The 16154-nt window shown below is 37.3% G+C and overlaps 1 protein-coding gene across 1 annotated transcript; it reads right to left on the bottom strand.

Annotated features, from left to right (window-relative positions):
- Nucleotides 1-262: 262 nt before the first annotated feature.
- Nucleotides 263-15637, bottom strand: RBM45 (RNA binding motif protein 45). Its single transcript, XM_090281137.1, has 9 exons — nt 15222-15637; nt 11381-11503; nt 9383-9509; nt 7207-7329; nt 6315-6494; nt 5361-5490; nt 5106-5190; nt 4743-4906; nt 263-463 (listed from the first exon to the last, which is right to left on the bottom strand). Exons 1-9 carry the CDS (start codon nt 15519-15521, stop codon nt 271-273), a joined length of 1425 nt encoding a protein of 474 aa, XP_090137263.1. The 5' UTR covers nt 15522-15637; the 3' UTR covers nt 263-270.
- Between the last annotated feature and the right edge of the window lie 517 nt (nt 15638-16154).

The following is a 16154-nucleotide window of genomic DNA, read 5'->3' as shown; positions in this document are numbered from 1 at the left end:
ATTTTATTTTATAGAAGGGCAAAAACATTCTTCCAGTAAACATCAAAACCATTTTAAGTTTAAAATGTTTACGTTTAAATACTATTTTGTAAAATTAACCTGAACTGTGGTTTTATCAATGAAGTTCTAAGTCACAGTGCTTTTAACTGACAACTTCTGAACTTCTAAAATGAAACTCCTAATTAAAGTACTTATTATATGTATTCCTCTTGCCATACTATTTAGCCAGTGTGTTTTATAGTTCGGATTAAAAAGGCCTTACCTCAAAAATCAGTAAGTTCTTTGCCGTTTGTTAGATTCTTCTCTTGGGGAATCCGCCAGCATAACCTTAAGCCTGACTCCATTCAGGATCTTTCCGTGTAAAGTACTAATTGCGTCATTAGCACTTATTCTATCTGCATACTTGGCGTACCCCACATTTTTTCCTGACACAAGGTAAACTTCAATCAGGTTGCCAAAACGACTGAAACAAAGTAAAAAAGAAAATCAGTTGATGTTAATAAATATTGCTGCTCAGGTCTTAAAGTCGAGGTCCATTCTGAGTCCCTTTTTTACCTCTCTTCCATTTCCTATCTCCCAGTCGATCTTACTTCTTAAACATCTTCCCTCTCAGTCAGTTTCTCTTCATTCTCACTCAGGTTTCTTTTTTCATGAAGACCATCGTTATCTTTTCCTTAGAGTACTATCTTCTTCACTAGTTTTCCTGACCCTCTGGGCTTTTCTCCAATCTCTTCCCTACCCTGTCTTCTGAGTGATCTTTCTAAAATGTAAATATCATTTGCTCTCTAAAACTCCCTTCAGCAGCTCCCCATTGCCTCCAGGATAAGACAAACTCCCTAAGACACCCTGTGAGCCTTTTGGGACAGGGTCCTTGTTCTCTCCATCTTTATCTTCCCTCACAGTCTCAAATTCCATATTTTAATGACCTCCTTTCACATTCTCTCTAGTAGGAATAACCACACATACCCTTAGCCTTCTTCTCAGGTTAAAAATTTTTTATCCTTCGGGTCTCCAGGATACCTTGCTTCTTTCAAGGAGTTTTCTAAGGTAGCTGCCCCCTTATATAATTGATAGCCTGTCCATTCCTTTCATAGCATTAATCTCATCAGGTTGTACTTTCCTATTTACTTCTCTGTCTCCTAAATAAGGTTATTTCTAAGAAGACAACTACTATTATGTTTGCTTACATAACATAATGTTTTGTTTATATACTGTCTCTAGCATTTAGCACAGTGTCTGCCTGGAACAGAGGACAGGTTCAAGAAATGAACTAAATGAATCAGTTAAATAAAAGTCAAAGTATTTGAATCACATACCTGATATTTTGTGCAGCTCCTTAATTTTTTTTATTTATTTTTAGAGAGAGGGCAAGGGAGGGAGAGAGAGAAACATTGATTCATTGCCCCTCCCACACTCCCAAACTGGCAACCCAGGCAAGTCCCCTGGCTGGGAATTAAACCCGTGACCTTTCAGGGCACAGGATGATGCCCAACCCACTGAGCCACACCAGCCAGAGCTGGTGCAGCTCTTTAATAAGCCTCCTATCTATCTTTCCAATTCACTAACAATGTTCCAAGTCAAATGGAAAAAAGAAAAAGTTAAGGAAGGAGTTATAATAAAAACAGAAAGACGATTTCCAGTCAAGATGGCAGCATAGGTAAACGAGGTTCATGTCCTCACACAACCACATCAAAATTACTAGTACAATATAAAACAACCATCACTCGGAACTGTCAGAAATCAAGCTGAATGAAAGTCTGACAACTACGGAATTAAAGAAACCACATCCATCCAGATTGGTAGGAGGAGCGTTGATGCAAAATGGGCTGGTCCTAGGTTAACATGCGGTGGATAAAAATTGGGTAGGGATATCTCAGGAGCAAGGAGTCCTAGCCCTAGCCCGAGGTTCCAGTGTCAAGAAGATAAGTCCCAACAACCTCTGGCTGCAAAAACCAGCAGGGATTAAGTCTGTGGAAGAAACTGCTGGAGCTCCCAGCAGTTCCTCTTAAAAAGGCCACACACAGACTCACCTACTCAGACTCACTCCCTCTGAGCTCCAGCACTGGGGTACCAGTTTGAAAGGCATCAGTGGCATACAAGGAGGAACTGAAGTGACTGGCACCAAAGCGGAAACTGGGGATCACCTTTCTCTAGACAGAAAGGTGGGCAAAGGCCACTGTCCCTTTTCTAGCCTACCCTCCCAGCCCCTGAGAGAGAGAGAGCAGGTTGGTGGCATATCTGAGACTCCATCAATCTGGCTCACACTGTTTGCCCCACTCTGGAGATCCCCTGAGCCTGGCCCACCCAGGCTGTTAACGGACTTTTCCAAATGAATGGCTGGTTTTGACTCATGCTTCACAACTTCCTAAGTCCTATAAAATAAGCAACAGTCAACCTCAGTGAGCCCCCAGCCCCCATTCCTCTTGCTAAGTGGCCCCAGGCATGGCACTGGTAGTAGACATCCTAAATTGACAGTTTAGCTTCACTCCAAGCCCAGCACAAGAAGCAGCTATCTCAGACTGCTTTACAGCTCAGGCATGGTGGCCCCAGGCAGAACACAGGTGGGGGCTGACCTTGACCTGCACCACCCGGGAAACCCCAGGACCTGAGCATGCAGTGGACAGATACAGACCATGTCAGAGCACCACCACCCTGCTCCTGCATAGCTGATCCTCCAAGAGGGCAGAGGTTGGTGGTCAGTGATTACAGTCTGTCCTTGCAGCTGACTGCCTGTGTCAATCCCTTCCATTGACCTGCCAACAGTTGTAAAGGCTCAACTACAAAAGGAGAAAGCACTCAGCCGACAAAAAGGGCACAACTCAAGTACCCAGCTTGAGTAATAGAAGGGGCTGTGCCAATGAACCCCATAGCACACCTACTATATTAGGCCATGCTACCAAGACAGGGAGTCATAGCAGCCCTACCTAATACATAGAAACAAACACAGGGAGGTTGCCAAAATGAGGACACAAAGAAACATGGACCAAATGAAAAAACAGATCAAAACTCTAGAAAAAGAAATAAACAAAATGGAGATAAGCAACCTATCATATGCAGAGTTCAAAGCACTGGTTATTAAGATGCACAAGGAACTTAGTGAAGACCTCAATAGCATAAAAAGATTATCAGAAACAAAGGAAAGAATAATTGAAATAAAGAACAATTTACAGAAATATAACAGTAGAGTGGATGAAGCTGAGAATCAGATCAATGATTTGGAACATAAGGAAGCAAAAAACAACCAATCAGAACAAGAAGAAAAAAGAATCCAAAAAAACAAGGATAGTGTAAGCAGCCTCTGGGACAATGTCAAGCAATTTGATATTGGCATCACAGTGGTGCCCGAAGGGGAAGAGAAAGAGCAAGAAACTGCAATTCTATTTGAAAAAGTAATGAAATAAAACTTCCCTAATTTGGTGAAGGAAATAGACTTGCAAGTCCAGGAAGCACAGAGTTCCAAACAAGATGGATGTAAAGAGGCCCACTCCAAGACACATCATAATTAAAATACCTATAGTTAAAGATAGAGAGAATCTTAAAAGCAGCAAGAGAAAAGCAGTTAGTTACCTATAGGGGAGTTCCCATAAGACTGTCAGCTGATTTCTCAAAAGAAACTGCAGGCTAGAAGGGATTGGGAAGAAATACTCAAAGTCATGAAAAGCTGGGACCTACAGCCAAGTTTGCTATACCCAGCAAAGATATCATTTAGAATCAAAGGGCAGATAAGGACCTTCCCAGACAATAAAAAACTAAAAGAGTTCATCATCACCAAACCATTGTTATATGAAATGGTAAAGGGACTTATTTAAGATAAAAAAGATCAAAACTCTGAACAATAAAATGTCAATAAATACATATCTATCAACAATTGAATCTATAAAACAAACTAAGCAAACAAGAACAGACACAGAATCATGGATATGGAGAGCATTTTCATAGCTCTCGGATGGAAGGGAAGTGTGGGGAATTAGGTGAAGACACGAAGGGATTAAGAAGTACAAATAGGTAGTTACAGCATAGCCATGGGGATGTAGGGTACAGTACAGGAAATGAAGTAGCCAAAGAACTAATATGCATGACACATGGACATGAATAATGGTGTGCGGATTGCCTGAGGGAGTGGGGGGCACTGGGTGGAGGAAGTCAGACAGGGAAAAATTGAAACAACTGTAACAGCATAATCAATAAAATATAATTAAAAAACAAAAACAAAATAAACAAGAGCCTTCCCTCTTTTTACACTTATTATATACTCTTCCATATAATGAAGTAATTGTTTACTCAATGAAGTAATTATAAAATTCTTAAGGATCCAACAAGAGTGCTGACAAAACAGAATATGTTTAGCGAACTCTGTTTATTTACATTACAACTACAATAGAAAAGCTACGTGAAAAGAATTTTAGAAGACTAGTATATGTAGATGTATCTTTTATCAAGAATCAAAAGATTTTTCCATTCTATGCAGGATACTTTTCAAAACAATACTAAGGGTTTTTATGCCTTCAAAACAATAACAGGAAATTAATTCTGTTATTGGAAACTCAGGATGTGTGAATGATAGAGAAGAAAATAATCATATAGTTTTAAAGGTGATATCAATAAAGAGTGTTTTTAAACCACAGAACATAGCATCTCTGATAGGTATTGGATTTAAGAAGTTTCAAGATTGTGAGAGTGCTTACATTACTGGTTTAAATAAATTATATTATAAAATGTACTTTGTGGAATTGAAATCTTACCAGAATATATCCTCTAGTACATCTAAAGGTAAAGGATGAGGATTAAACACGATAAAAAGTCTTTCTTTCACAGGAGTTTCAGGAGGGGCTTTTTTTTTGCATGGTGGAAGTACAACATCTGTCTGGATTTGAGGCATCTGTGATCCAGAACCTCCTCCAAATTGCTGTTGAAGAGTTGGGAACAAAATGAGAAAAAGAAAAACTACACTTTAGAGAGTATGCCAAGACCTAAAGAGATGTGTATCATGGTACCTACATGGTCTTTTACTATAGCTCAGAAAATTATCTTAGGTAATAAACAAAGGCCACATTTATTTTATACCTTATGGATGCATTATGAATGTTAAATTCTTACCCACTTACCAGAAATTGCTGCTGACTTGGGTTATTCCACACCATCGATGCAAGCTGGGCAGCTACCATCTGCGTTGCCATTTTTCTAAGGAGACTGGAGATAATAACTGACAATTTATAGAAAACTAGAAATAGTCTCTTAACAGTAACTTGTTTTGTGTGGCCTCCTCACCTGAGAGGTCAATTGCTTTCTATTTTTATTCTTCAAGTCATAATCACGTACACCCAAAGCTTGGCTTTAGACACTCCTGGAACGGTACTTACTCTGTTGCATTACTGCCATCATCAATGAAGGAGACACCTATCCGATTCCCTGGAGGGTACTGAAATCCATGTAACTTGTATTTTGCATAAATAGCTGATGCTACATTAAAATACTGAACCACTCCATGACCTAAAACAAAGGCAGAGAATACATAGGAGTTAAAAAGCAGGCAGATTGAATACTTAAAAGACTTTGTCGCCACAAAAATGAAAAAATGTAGAAATACCCTAGTATCATACAGCTAGTATACACAATCAAATGTGTCAGAAAACAAAGTTCTCTTATATATGTGTGTAAGAGCTGTGTTGCTAAAAAGCAAAGTATAAGCCAGATTTTGGTAAAATATGGTATTTTAAGGAAAATACCTCCCGTTAAAAAGAGCCTTTAAAAATCAAAAGGCTTAAAAAATACAAAGATAGATTAAGCTTAGATAATAGGTTTAATCAATTAATTAGTTAAAAGTTCAAATGGCTGATATTAATGCTTTGCTTCTATTAAGGGTAGAAGAAATATGAAGAAATAAGTACTTGAAACGAAGGAAAGGAGTTTTTATTTCCAGGTAAGAAGTTTAAGAAAAAGAGACTAAGGGATGAGGACGAAACTTCAGAGTTATATAACTTTCCTTGCATTAACTAAGAGGAGAGAGAGAGAGAGAGAGAGAGAGAGAGAGAGAGAGAGAGACAGAGAGAGAGAGACACACTGACCACTGACCCTATACTGAGGTATTTTGTTGTAAAATAATGCTCTACTGTGTGGGAGTTAAAATATTTTTAAAAAATAAATGACTCAGTATAAAGGTGTATTCCCAAGGGTTTATTAAGGTATCACTGTATTTAAAAGTTAAAGTGGATAAAATGAAAAACTGTCGTACAAATAGTATCTAACATATGAAGTGTCGTCAGAGAAAAGCCATTTTAACGAAACATTTTAAAAAATAACAGACATTATTTTACCATAATTTGAATAAGGATCTCGTTGAACTTCACAATATTCCAATCCTGGTACTATATCAAAAATGCTGAAAAGCTGCTCTTCAGTGAAAGGTACTCTTGACACAACTGACAGGCGTTTGGAGATAGCTTCCTGGCCCCTGTTGTCATTCTTGTCAAAATTTGAAAATTCAGGTTGTTGCTCTCCAACAACATAGAAAAAAAGAAAACCTTTAAATTTCTATACATTCAAGAATTCATTTAACATTTTAGGTACTAGAAAACAGAATGAGCTCTCACTGAGGCCACTGCACTGAACAAAGGCACTGAATTCTGTAGAATGCTCTTGGTCATCAGCACTATCAAATGATGACAAGAAAACAGGCAACTCTTCCCCATTTCTCAGCCTCAACGCAGAAATATAAGCAGACATATGTAGGCTAATTTCACAGGAACACGTTTAATATGCAAAACTGAAAAATATGGCAAGTGTTTCAGCTAAAGAATGTGCCAAGTAACATTCACAGCCCTTACTTTCATCACTCATTTCCCCCTTTTTCTAGCGTCTACTTTTATCATTTCTCTTCTTTCTCAAGTTCTAATTTTAAAGCAACAGTAATTTAGGGATAAAATTTCAGGATGCAATACTGAGAAGTGATCTGTATATGTTCTTCATACTTTTTTGGTCAGCTATGTAGAGGTAGAAGCTCATGCAAAAAGTGGCAGTGACATAGCTTAATATTTAGAAAAAGCATAACTAACCATATAAAACTATAATTGGAAATCGTTAAAATAAGTATTAAATATTAAGGACTTTTCTTCACTAACTGATATTTATAAACTGCTAATAAATGAATATTTAAAAAAACTCAATTCAGATTGTACTTACACTATTAAGTAAGAGTCGCCAACTTACCAAATGGAAACATATTTACTCTAGGTTCATGTCCCAAAGTCTCCTGCCTCATATTATTATAATAATCTTGTTCTGAGGATTCAGATGCTTTATTTTTGGGTTCAGCCAAGATTGCCCTAAAACCTGAAAAGAGAAGCCATGAATTTCAAGCTTCAAAGCAAATTTAACATACCTGCAAATACACTTGACTGCTAGTGCTCGACTTAGTTTTAGAAATATAATTGTATAAAACAGAATCTACACAATGGCCATCTCCACTGGAAATACTTCTTTGCTTTTTGGAGGATAAAAAAAAAGGTCAAATAAGAAAGAGCAAGAATCCCAAATTATGGGTCGATGTAGATGTGAAAGTTCAGCAATTCTATGCTATTTTTTCCAATTTCCCCTAACTACAGTGACATCATCATTCTCCCAGGATTCTCAACACCAAAATCTTATAAGCCTTCTTCACATTCAACCTGACATCAAGATTCTTTCTTTGAAATACACTTAGAATATGTTATACTTCCCTTTAACTTCTCTGCCTCTGTTTTTAATTTAGATTCTCTGCAATTAATTACAACTCTTCAACTGGTCTCTTTGTCTGTGGATCCAGGATTTTAAATAGGGGGTTCAAGAATTAGTTTCAAAAGATGGGAAGGTTCCATAAATCCCCTGAAACTTTAAACAAAATGCTTATGCATATATGTGCATATGGGCATGTTTCAAGGAAAAAGGTTCATGTGTTATCCAGTGGCTCTAAAAAGGATAAAAGTAGCCCATTTGAGTTCATTCCCTGAAAGTCCATCCTTGATACTGTGGTTAGATCAAATGTACTAAAATAGCTTTTATTATCATATTTTTTTCCCCTTTTAAAACAATTTACAAGGGACTCCAAATGTGGACCAAGCTTGAACTCTTTATAACCTCCCATACATGGTTCCAGTGTACCTAGTTATCTCTGTCTTGCAATAGCTCAACAGAAATATTATGCTTTGCTCAGACAGCTGCCTTTCACAGTATTAAGCAAAGACATGCTTAGACCTAGCTCTGTGCCTTTGTTAACACTGCCCTCACCTTCTGTCTGGCCTACTGTGCACCAGATGTAAACCCTACCTCCAATGCATTCCCATGTTCGTTCAGTGCACTTGCCTGTCACCACTGATAGACTATACCACACACTTCTGAATATTTTCTTCATTTGGCAAATTTTTATTGAGGCTACTACTATCAATAGCAGTATCTTTAAGTGGTGACAGAAACACAAAAAAGATATACTCTGTTTTCAAAGAACCATTTAAAAATTCTATTACTCTTTAACTACCCTTTGCTTATTAGATCTTGGCTATACAATATAGCTATATATTTCTTAAACGGCAAGACTGCTTTATATTTCAGTTGTATGTCTTAACCTATACCATAGGCACTCAATTACTGTTGACCAAGAAATTTAGAAAGCTCTAAGAGAAAATTTTAGTGTGTACCTTAGGGTTATCTAAAAATTCTATTAGTTAACAATAATTCTTCTCAGTATGTATAGATTCTTATAACATCCTGAAATCCACTAATTTAATTACTGCAGACCTCATTTCTAAAGGTCAATGTATCTACAAGTATGACAATAAGGAAAATTCTCCTTGGCTTATTCTCCATAATTATACCAGCAACAACAGAAGATCTAATTAATGTCACTCTAGTTTGAAATTAATCCAATGTTTATCTACTTACCTATGTTAACAAACCTTATAAAGCCTATCCTTAACCTTTATGTTCAAATTTTATTTAGGGTTTAGGCCAAATATGAACAAATACTAAAGAAAACTTATTGAGCTTTTGAAATATAAAGAATAAATTTTTAAAAATCTTAAAGAGGGTCGGTCAATTCCTTAATACTTAATATTCTAAAATATGTATTTAAAAAAACCCAAAATCTATAGAAATAATAATCAAAATATTGTAACGACACATACTAAGTTAATGCAGTTGGCTCATATTTCTTTCGAAGATGGTTCCTCAATAAAAGCTTAATTAGACCCCAAAATAATTTTCATCTGAGAGCTATATATATTTAAACTCCCATTGTCAAGATTAAATTGGCAGGTATGGTTATTAGCCAAAACCAGTATTAGATTCAGTTACTGAAAATAATTAGAATTTTTAAAAAGTTTTTAACAATGTTAAACAAATACATACTTACTTCGATCACAGTTTTCTATTGCTTGGGCAGCTTGTGATGGTTTTAAGTATCGAACATAGCCCAAACCTTTACTTTCTCCAGTGACCTTATTCTTAATAATGCTGCAATATTCGATATCTCCATATACCTATGAGAATTAAAATAAATTATCTTAGAGGAGTCAAAATTAGTAACTGAACAGATTATTTCAGACCTAACTTAAAATTCATTTGTACTTTTCATTTGCCAAAAAGAAATTAGAATTAGAATTTATAGCCATTTTAATAACAGAATCACAATGTCACAAACTAATGAGGCACTACAAAAATAATCATAATAGTGATATAAGTAACAACACAATCAAGATAATGAAAATGTTTATTTAGTGAACATTTGTTTTGCATACACTATCTTATTGTTACAACAATCCTTCAAGAATATATATATAAGTTTATATATATTGCAGTGCTTAATTCACAGACAAAGAAGCTGGGCCTTAGAGAAATCAGATAACTTACCTAAGTTATGAAGGGAGAGTAAGAATTTGTACACGGTCTGAAGAGCTCTAAAGTCTTGTTCATTAGTGGTTAAGAGCAGAGGATTTGGAATTGAACCTTCTAGATTCAAATCTTGGCTCAGCCACTTACTAACTGGGTGCTTTAGTTATCCTCCTGTGCCTGTCTCCTTATCTGTTAAATGGGACAACAGATGTACCTACCTCACTAGATTAACAGAAAACCCAAATGAACTAATACACCTAAGGGGTCTGTATAGGGTCTGGGACATACTGAACACTCATAAACATTAGCAATAATTGTCTACCTTCTAACAGGTGCATAAATTGTTGTATATTCTTTTGAAAAAGCGACTCCCAAAATATATCTCTAAAACACATTGGTTGACTCAGAAATCTAATACTCTATGTGAGAAATATGTGATAAATGTTTATTTTTTAAATGTTGAAAGAAACTGGGATGTAAATTCTTAGTATTTATTATTTATTTCTTAAAATTCTCATGTAACGAATTAGCAACTTAATTATATTTACATAAAAATGTCATATTTGTTCACTCAGAAAGATAATTTATAAACATATAAGGTAAAAACGTTTTCTTACTATTGGAGGAAGTTTGGAATATACATTTCTGGTATTTGTCATGTCTGAAGTATTCTACTCAACTCTCAATTGGAGCAGGACAGAGGAAGTTTGAAAATTACTTTTTACTACTTGTGTTTCTATCTTGCTTATTGCTTACCCAATTCACAGTACTAGAAAGAGTAGTAGAAAAAGGATAAAAAATTACAATTCAAAACAATTTTAAAATTGCTTTTTAATAATTTCTATAAAAATATATCACTGTGTATAAAAATCAATGGCTAAAAGGGACTTAAAATTATTTTTGCATTTATTAAAATCTTCGAAGCTGTAATTAATTTTTCAATTTAAATATAACTCTTCCAGAGGCCAAATTTTAGAACAAAAACTCTATTATAGAGAATAAGCCTCTCTGGGAATAAGTACCATGTTAACATACCATAGGCGCGTAAAAAATGCTAGATAATACAATTCACACACTCAGGCTTGCCTTGCTCACCTCTACATGAGAGGCAATAGAGAGAAGTGATAAGAGGATGCTTTGAAGTTTTAAAGACCAAGAACAGACTCTAATTCAGACACCCTGGGTTTAATCTTGGCTCCACCACCAACTAGGTGAGTAACCTTACTTAAAACTTTGAATTTTACCCTTCATCTTTTTGAATCCATATTTTCATTATAAAGTCAGGGTAGAAAAACATAACTATTAATATTTTCCAGTTTTTATATATCCTTTAATTTTAAGTTAATTTTTTATAGGCTTAATACTTAAAAACCAGAGAAAAAGATAACTCAAAAATAGTTGTTTAATTCCCCACCACCAGTCTAATGATCTAACTCACACATTTCAGATTTAGTAACTGTACAACCAATTTAGGTTTATGAGTTATCACAGATGCTACCTGATTAGAAAACATAAGTACCTTAAATTTTTCTCGTAGATCCTCTTCTGTGTAGGACTTTGGTATCATAACAAAGATTCTTGTAAGTTCCTCATCTTCAACATCTCGGTGACTTCCAGATGATCTGGACTGAGCTATAAAAACCTAAGAAACAAACAAAACCCAAAAAATAATGTGAAAAAAAATCAGTTGTTTTCCTATTCCTTAAATATACTTATTACTATGAAGTTTATTACATTAAATGCGATGTAGTAAGGTCATATAAAAGATTTTTAAGCAATCTTTATTGTAATGACTTTTTATATGAGCTAATACCAATCATGGCACTGCATTTTTTCCAAATGTTTTTTTACTTTTGGGTTTTGATTTACCAAAAGCAATAGTGAGTGCACTGAAAAAGAATAGCTACTCTGCAGTTGTTGGGTAGTATTCAAGGCCAATTTATGGTTGACTGATAGTGTTATTGAAATGTGACGTATCTACTGATTTTGTCTACTTGTTCTGTCAGATACTAAGAGGAGTGTATAAAAAACTGATTGTGAACTTATCTCCTTTTAATTCTATCAACAATGCTTCATGCATTTTGAAGCTTTATTATTGAATACATAGGGATTGTTATGTACTTTTTGACTGATACTTTGTGTTAATATTCCTCTCCCGTTGAAGACCATTTTGTCTATCACACCAGCTATTTGTATCCTTTCACTTTCAACCACTTTGTATTTTTATACTGTCTATTGTAAACGGTATTTAGTTTATTCTTTTTAAAATCCTGATAATCTCTGCCTTTTAATTGGAGTGTTTAGTACATTTGTTTAATGTGATATTTAACATAGCTGGATTTAATTCTAGACGGTCATACTTCTATTTTTTTCTTATTAATCTTTTTAAAAAAGAGGTAATATAACCATACTGTGGATCATCTCAGTGACCATCCAAATGATGTATGTTATCAAGAAAATGCACAGAATGATTTGAGGTTCTCTTTTTTTACTCTTGGCAATTAAATTTTATTGAAACATCATCATCTACGACATTAGAAGACATTTAGTTTTGCATTGCTTTTATTCAGTTTATAAAATTGTTTTGGCTTTATATTATTCCAAAGGAATGTTAAAATCTCTAAGTAGGATTGTGGATTTGTTTATAGAGTTATAAGCATAATAATTTTGATGGTTAGGTTTTTTTTTTATGATTTGAATAAAGGTAATAAAATTAATATAAATTACCACATAAGGGCCTGTAAGGGTTTATTCTTTTTTTATGGGGGCCAGGGAGAAGCTGTTTGTCATTCAAGAATGGCAAAACCTGGGCCTATGGAATTCTAGAGTAAGAGGCAGCAAATAAAAGAACCCAGAACTTATAAAGCCATGAGATTTTTGGAATACTGAAAAAAATTGTTATATTTACTCGGAATACAGCTGTTACAGAGGGGTAGACCGTTTCTTGCAAAACACAGGTGGACCTATAGCCCCAGGCAGGGTCTACTTCCAGTTTCAATAAATTTACACTTTATACCCACTATGTGTCAAGCACTGCATGAGACATTAGTAACATTAAATAATGCAGAAATGGCCCATTATACACAGCTAGTCTAGTGGATGTGTCACTAATAAAGTCAGTAGGGAACCTTTAAGTATATAGGAAGACATGGGGGAGGGTGGGGAGGAAATCTCAGGTAAGACTTGAGATTGAAGATGCCATCAGATCGCAAAAATCTAAATTTTAGGTGACTAGAATGTTTCATATACCTGATAAAGGGGACAGTATCTAAGTAGGCTACATGTATAATAATTAATCACCCAATGGATAACTTCTGAGATTTTATGTTCACAGACTATGGGCTCTAACTAAAGACATTCTTACAAATCTAAAACCCAAGATTTTTCTCTCTTATTTTCTGTTTACCCTTTTCCTCCAGATAACGTAGCTGGTCTCAAAATTACTTTTACTTGGACAATCTTTTCTGGTTGTAGGTATGGTGCTGTAAGTTTCTAATTTAACTTGTAGATAGATCTTTTGGAACTTTGCAAAAGCAAAGTATATGAGAAAAATTAATGCTGAATTAACTGGGAATGCTGGGGGAAAAAAACACCAAAATTACACTGCAGTGGAAGACTGCTCAAGCTGCAGCTGCTTAAGAATGAACTTACACTGTCTAGCTAGGCACTGTGGTGAAACATCCCTCTGACAGAAAATTAGTGGACAAAATGTGAAAGACAGAATTTAAACTTTGTAATTATCTTCAGAAATAACTTAATTTCTCTGTGGCTAAAAGGGAAGATATATTTCAGTGTTTGGAACCTCTGTGATTATGTGACACTCAAAAGTATCAAAACCTTTTTTGCTAAGATCATAATTGGAAAATGAAAATTATCAATCTAGCATAGGAGTCAGCAAACCACAGCTTTCTGTTTTTCTACAGCCTATGACCTAAGAATTGTTCTTAAATTTTTAAAGGGCCGTTAAAAACGAAGAGTATGTGACAGAGGCTGTTTGTAGCTCACAACGCCTAAAATATTTACGGTCTGGTCCTTTCGAAAACAAATTGGCAAACCCCTGATCTAGTACATGCTGTGGCCTTGCAATTAATTTTGTTGATGAGCTGATGTCACCATTTCAAAGGGTTGGGAGGTGGGAAAAGAATGTCTACTGTGCATTGGTGTAGTCCCAGGTGACTTCTCTTTTGCATATGGAAGTAAAGACCTGCAGAGATTGAAATATATCTGAGTCTTTCATTTATATGTCTTTATTTATAGTATTCTCAGTTTTCAGTAATAAATGGGAAAAAATGAAAAAACAATTGAGGGAAAAGAGATTTTGTGGAAAGCTCCAACAAAATTACATATACAGCAACTTTTCCCGAGGACAGGTGAAGGGTAGAGTTTAAGCAACTGCCAAGTTCTCAGGATTAGACCCTGAGTTGAGTTCACTGGAAGTAAAGAATGACATCTTTGCTGTGAAACAATAAGGATATACGTATTGAGGGCTTACCTTGTACCAAGAACTGTGCTAAAAGCATAGATTAAGTCATATAATCCTCAAAGTTACCCCTTCTGCCATGTGTCAGTTATCTCAATTGTACCGATAAGAGTAGACAATATAAATACCACCAGAGTGAACTAAGTATATACAAAGGAACATTTAGTACAACTACACTACCATCACATTGACTTGGTTCTTCTTAAGGAAGTTTACTTTCACTTGCTTTCAAAGAAAAGTGGCAGTAACAAAACATATGCTATTAATACCCTCACAAAGAAGGATTATTTAAAATAGTTTTCAAAATCACAAAAGTGCAATGAATATGTAATAATAGCCATTTAAACAACTGCACTTAAATATCATATACATTTGTCAGGTAGTGGAAAAATGCTCAACACCAGAGGGCCACAGCCTAGCGTAGTTTTATTAAGTTGTTAAACCCCACACCTAACCGTGGAAAAGCGTAGTTATCTGCTTTTATAACAGTAGACCGGAGCGGGAGGGAGGGGTTTGTTCTGAAAGGAAGGTCAAAGAGTCCTCAAAGTAAGCCAGGGCCAGAGCCGGGCCAGGGACGCCAAGTTCCAGATTAGTGATGGTGCGAGTGGGGCTGGCCCCCGCAGCTTTGCACCCTGGCTGATGCTGGGGCGGATATTCCTTCCGCACCCCTCCAAACCCTGCACAGCGGCACACGCTCACGGGCCGGTCCTGAAAACCCTGTTTCCCACGCTACCCTCCCAGCCTCTCGCCTCCCGAATGCCTAGACACACTACCGTTGCCGGACCTTGACACACCTGCGGGTGAAGGGAGGCCCGAGACACCAGTCCCCGCCCCCAGACACCCGTCCCCGCGGGTACCCGACCCCTGCGGGCACCCGCACCTTGATAGGCTTGGTGTCGTTGGGGCCTAGGCACCGGCCATGCATCTCCTCCATGGCCCTACAGGCCTGCGAGCTGCGCGCGAACTTGACGAAGGCGATGCCCTTCGATTCCTTCGTGTGCTTGTCCCGCACCACCCATATATCCTGGATCTCACCGAAGGGTGAGAAGCGCTCCCTCAGTACCGACTCGGGCGTGTACTTGCTGATCACCAGGAAGATGCGGCTGTTGGGCGGCTCGTCCAGGCTGTCCACGCCCGGGCGGAAGCCTCCGCCGCTCGCACAGCTACCTGCTTCGTCCATGGCGTTTCACCGAGACGTGGGAGCCAGGCCCGGGTCCCCTTCGGCCCTCCTCGCTTCCGCTGTGCACACACTGTCGTACACCTACAGCCGTTGCAGGTCCGGCGCTCCGCTTCCGGAAAACGGAAGAGTCAGGCGCAGTCTAGCCACACTGGCTGCTGGCTTCTGGGGAGCAGCCTGCAGCGCCTCCTGGCGACACGGGGGAGCCTGACCCAGTCCAGGTCTCCAATCCCTCAATGCCGGGGCCCAAACATCAGGTGTGCAAGCCTCGCGCCCTGAGGTCGGAACAGCCTCGTCTGGTGAACAAGTTTTTCAAGCTTTGGCTTTACCCCACCCTCAGAGAACAAGGATTCTTACCCCAAACTTGCCATCTTGTTCAATAAGCTCAATAGAGGACCACCATAGGACAGAATTAAAGTGGAAAAGCCTTAGAGCTCAAAAGAACCTTTGAGCTCATCCAGTTTTAGCCTCATTTGTTGAGAAAATTGAGATGAGGAAATTGAGGCCCGTGGAATAGCCGATGGTAATAGAGATACAAGTAACAGAGCCAAACCCGGAACCAAAGCCTTCTGCTGATCTGCCAACTCCCACAAGCACCCCTGGGGGGATTGCCGGCGGAAAGCATAGATTACTCAG

This window comes from Furipterus horrens, unplaced genomic scaffold (genome assembly GCF_987537825.1).
Source record: "Furipterus horrens unplaced genomic scaffold, mFurHor1.1.pri manual_scaffold_1, whole genome shotgun sequence".
NCBI classification, from domain to species: domain Eukaryota; kingdom Metazoa; phylum Chordata; class Mammalia; order Chiroptera; family Furipteridae; genus Furipterus; species Furipterus horrens.
This window is presented reverse-complemented; position numbering and strand designations above follow the sequence as displayed.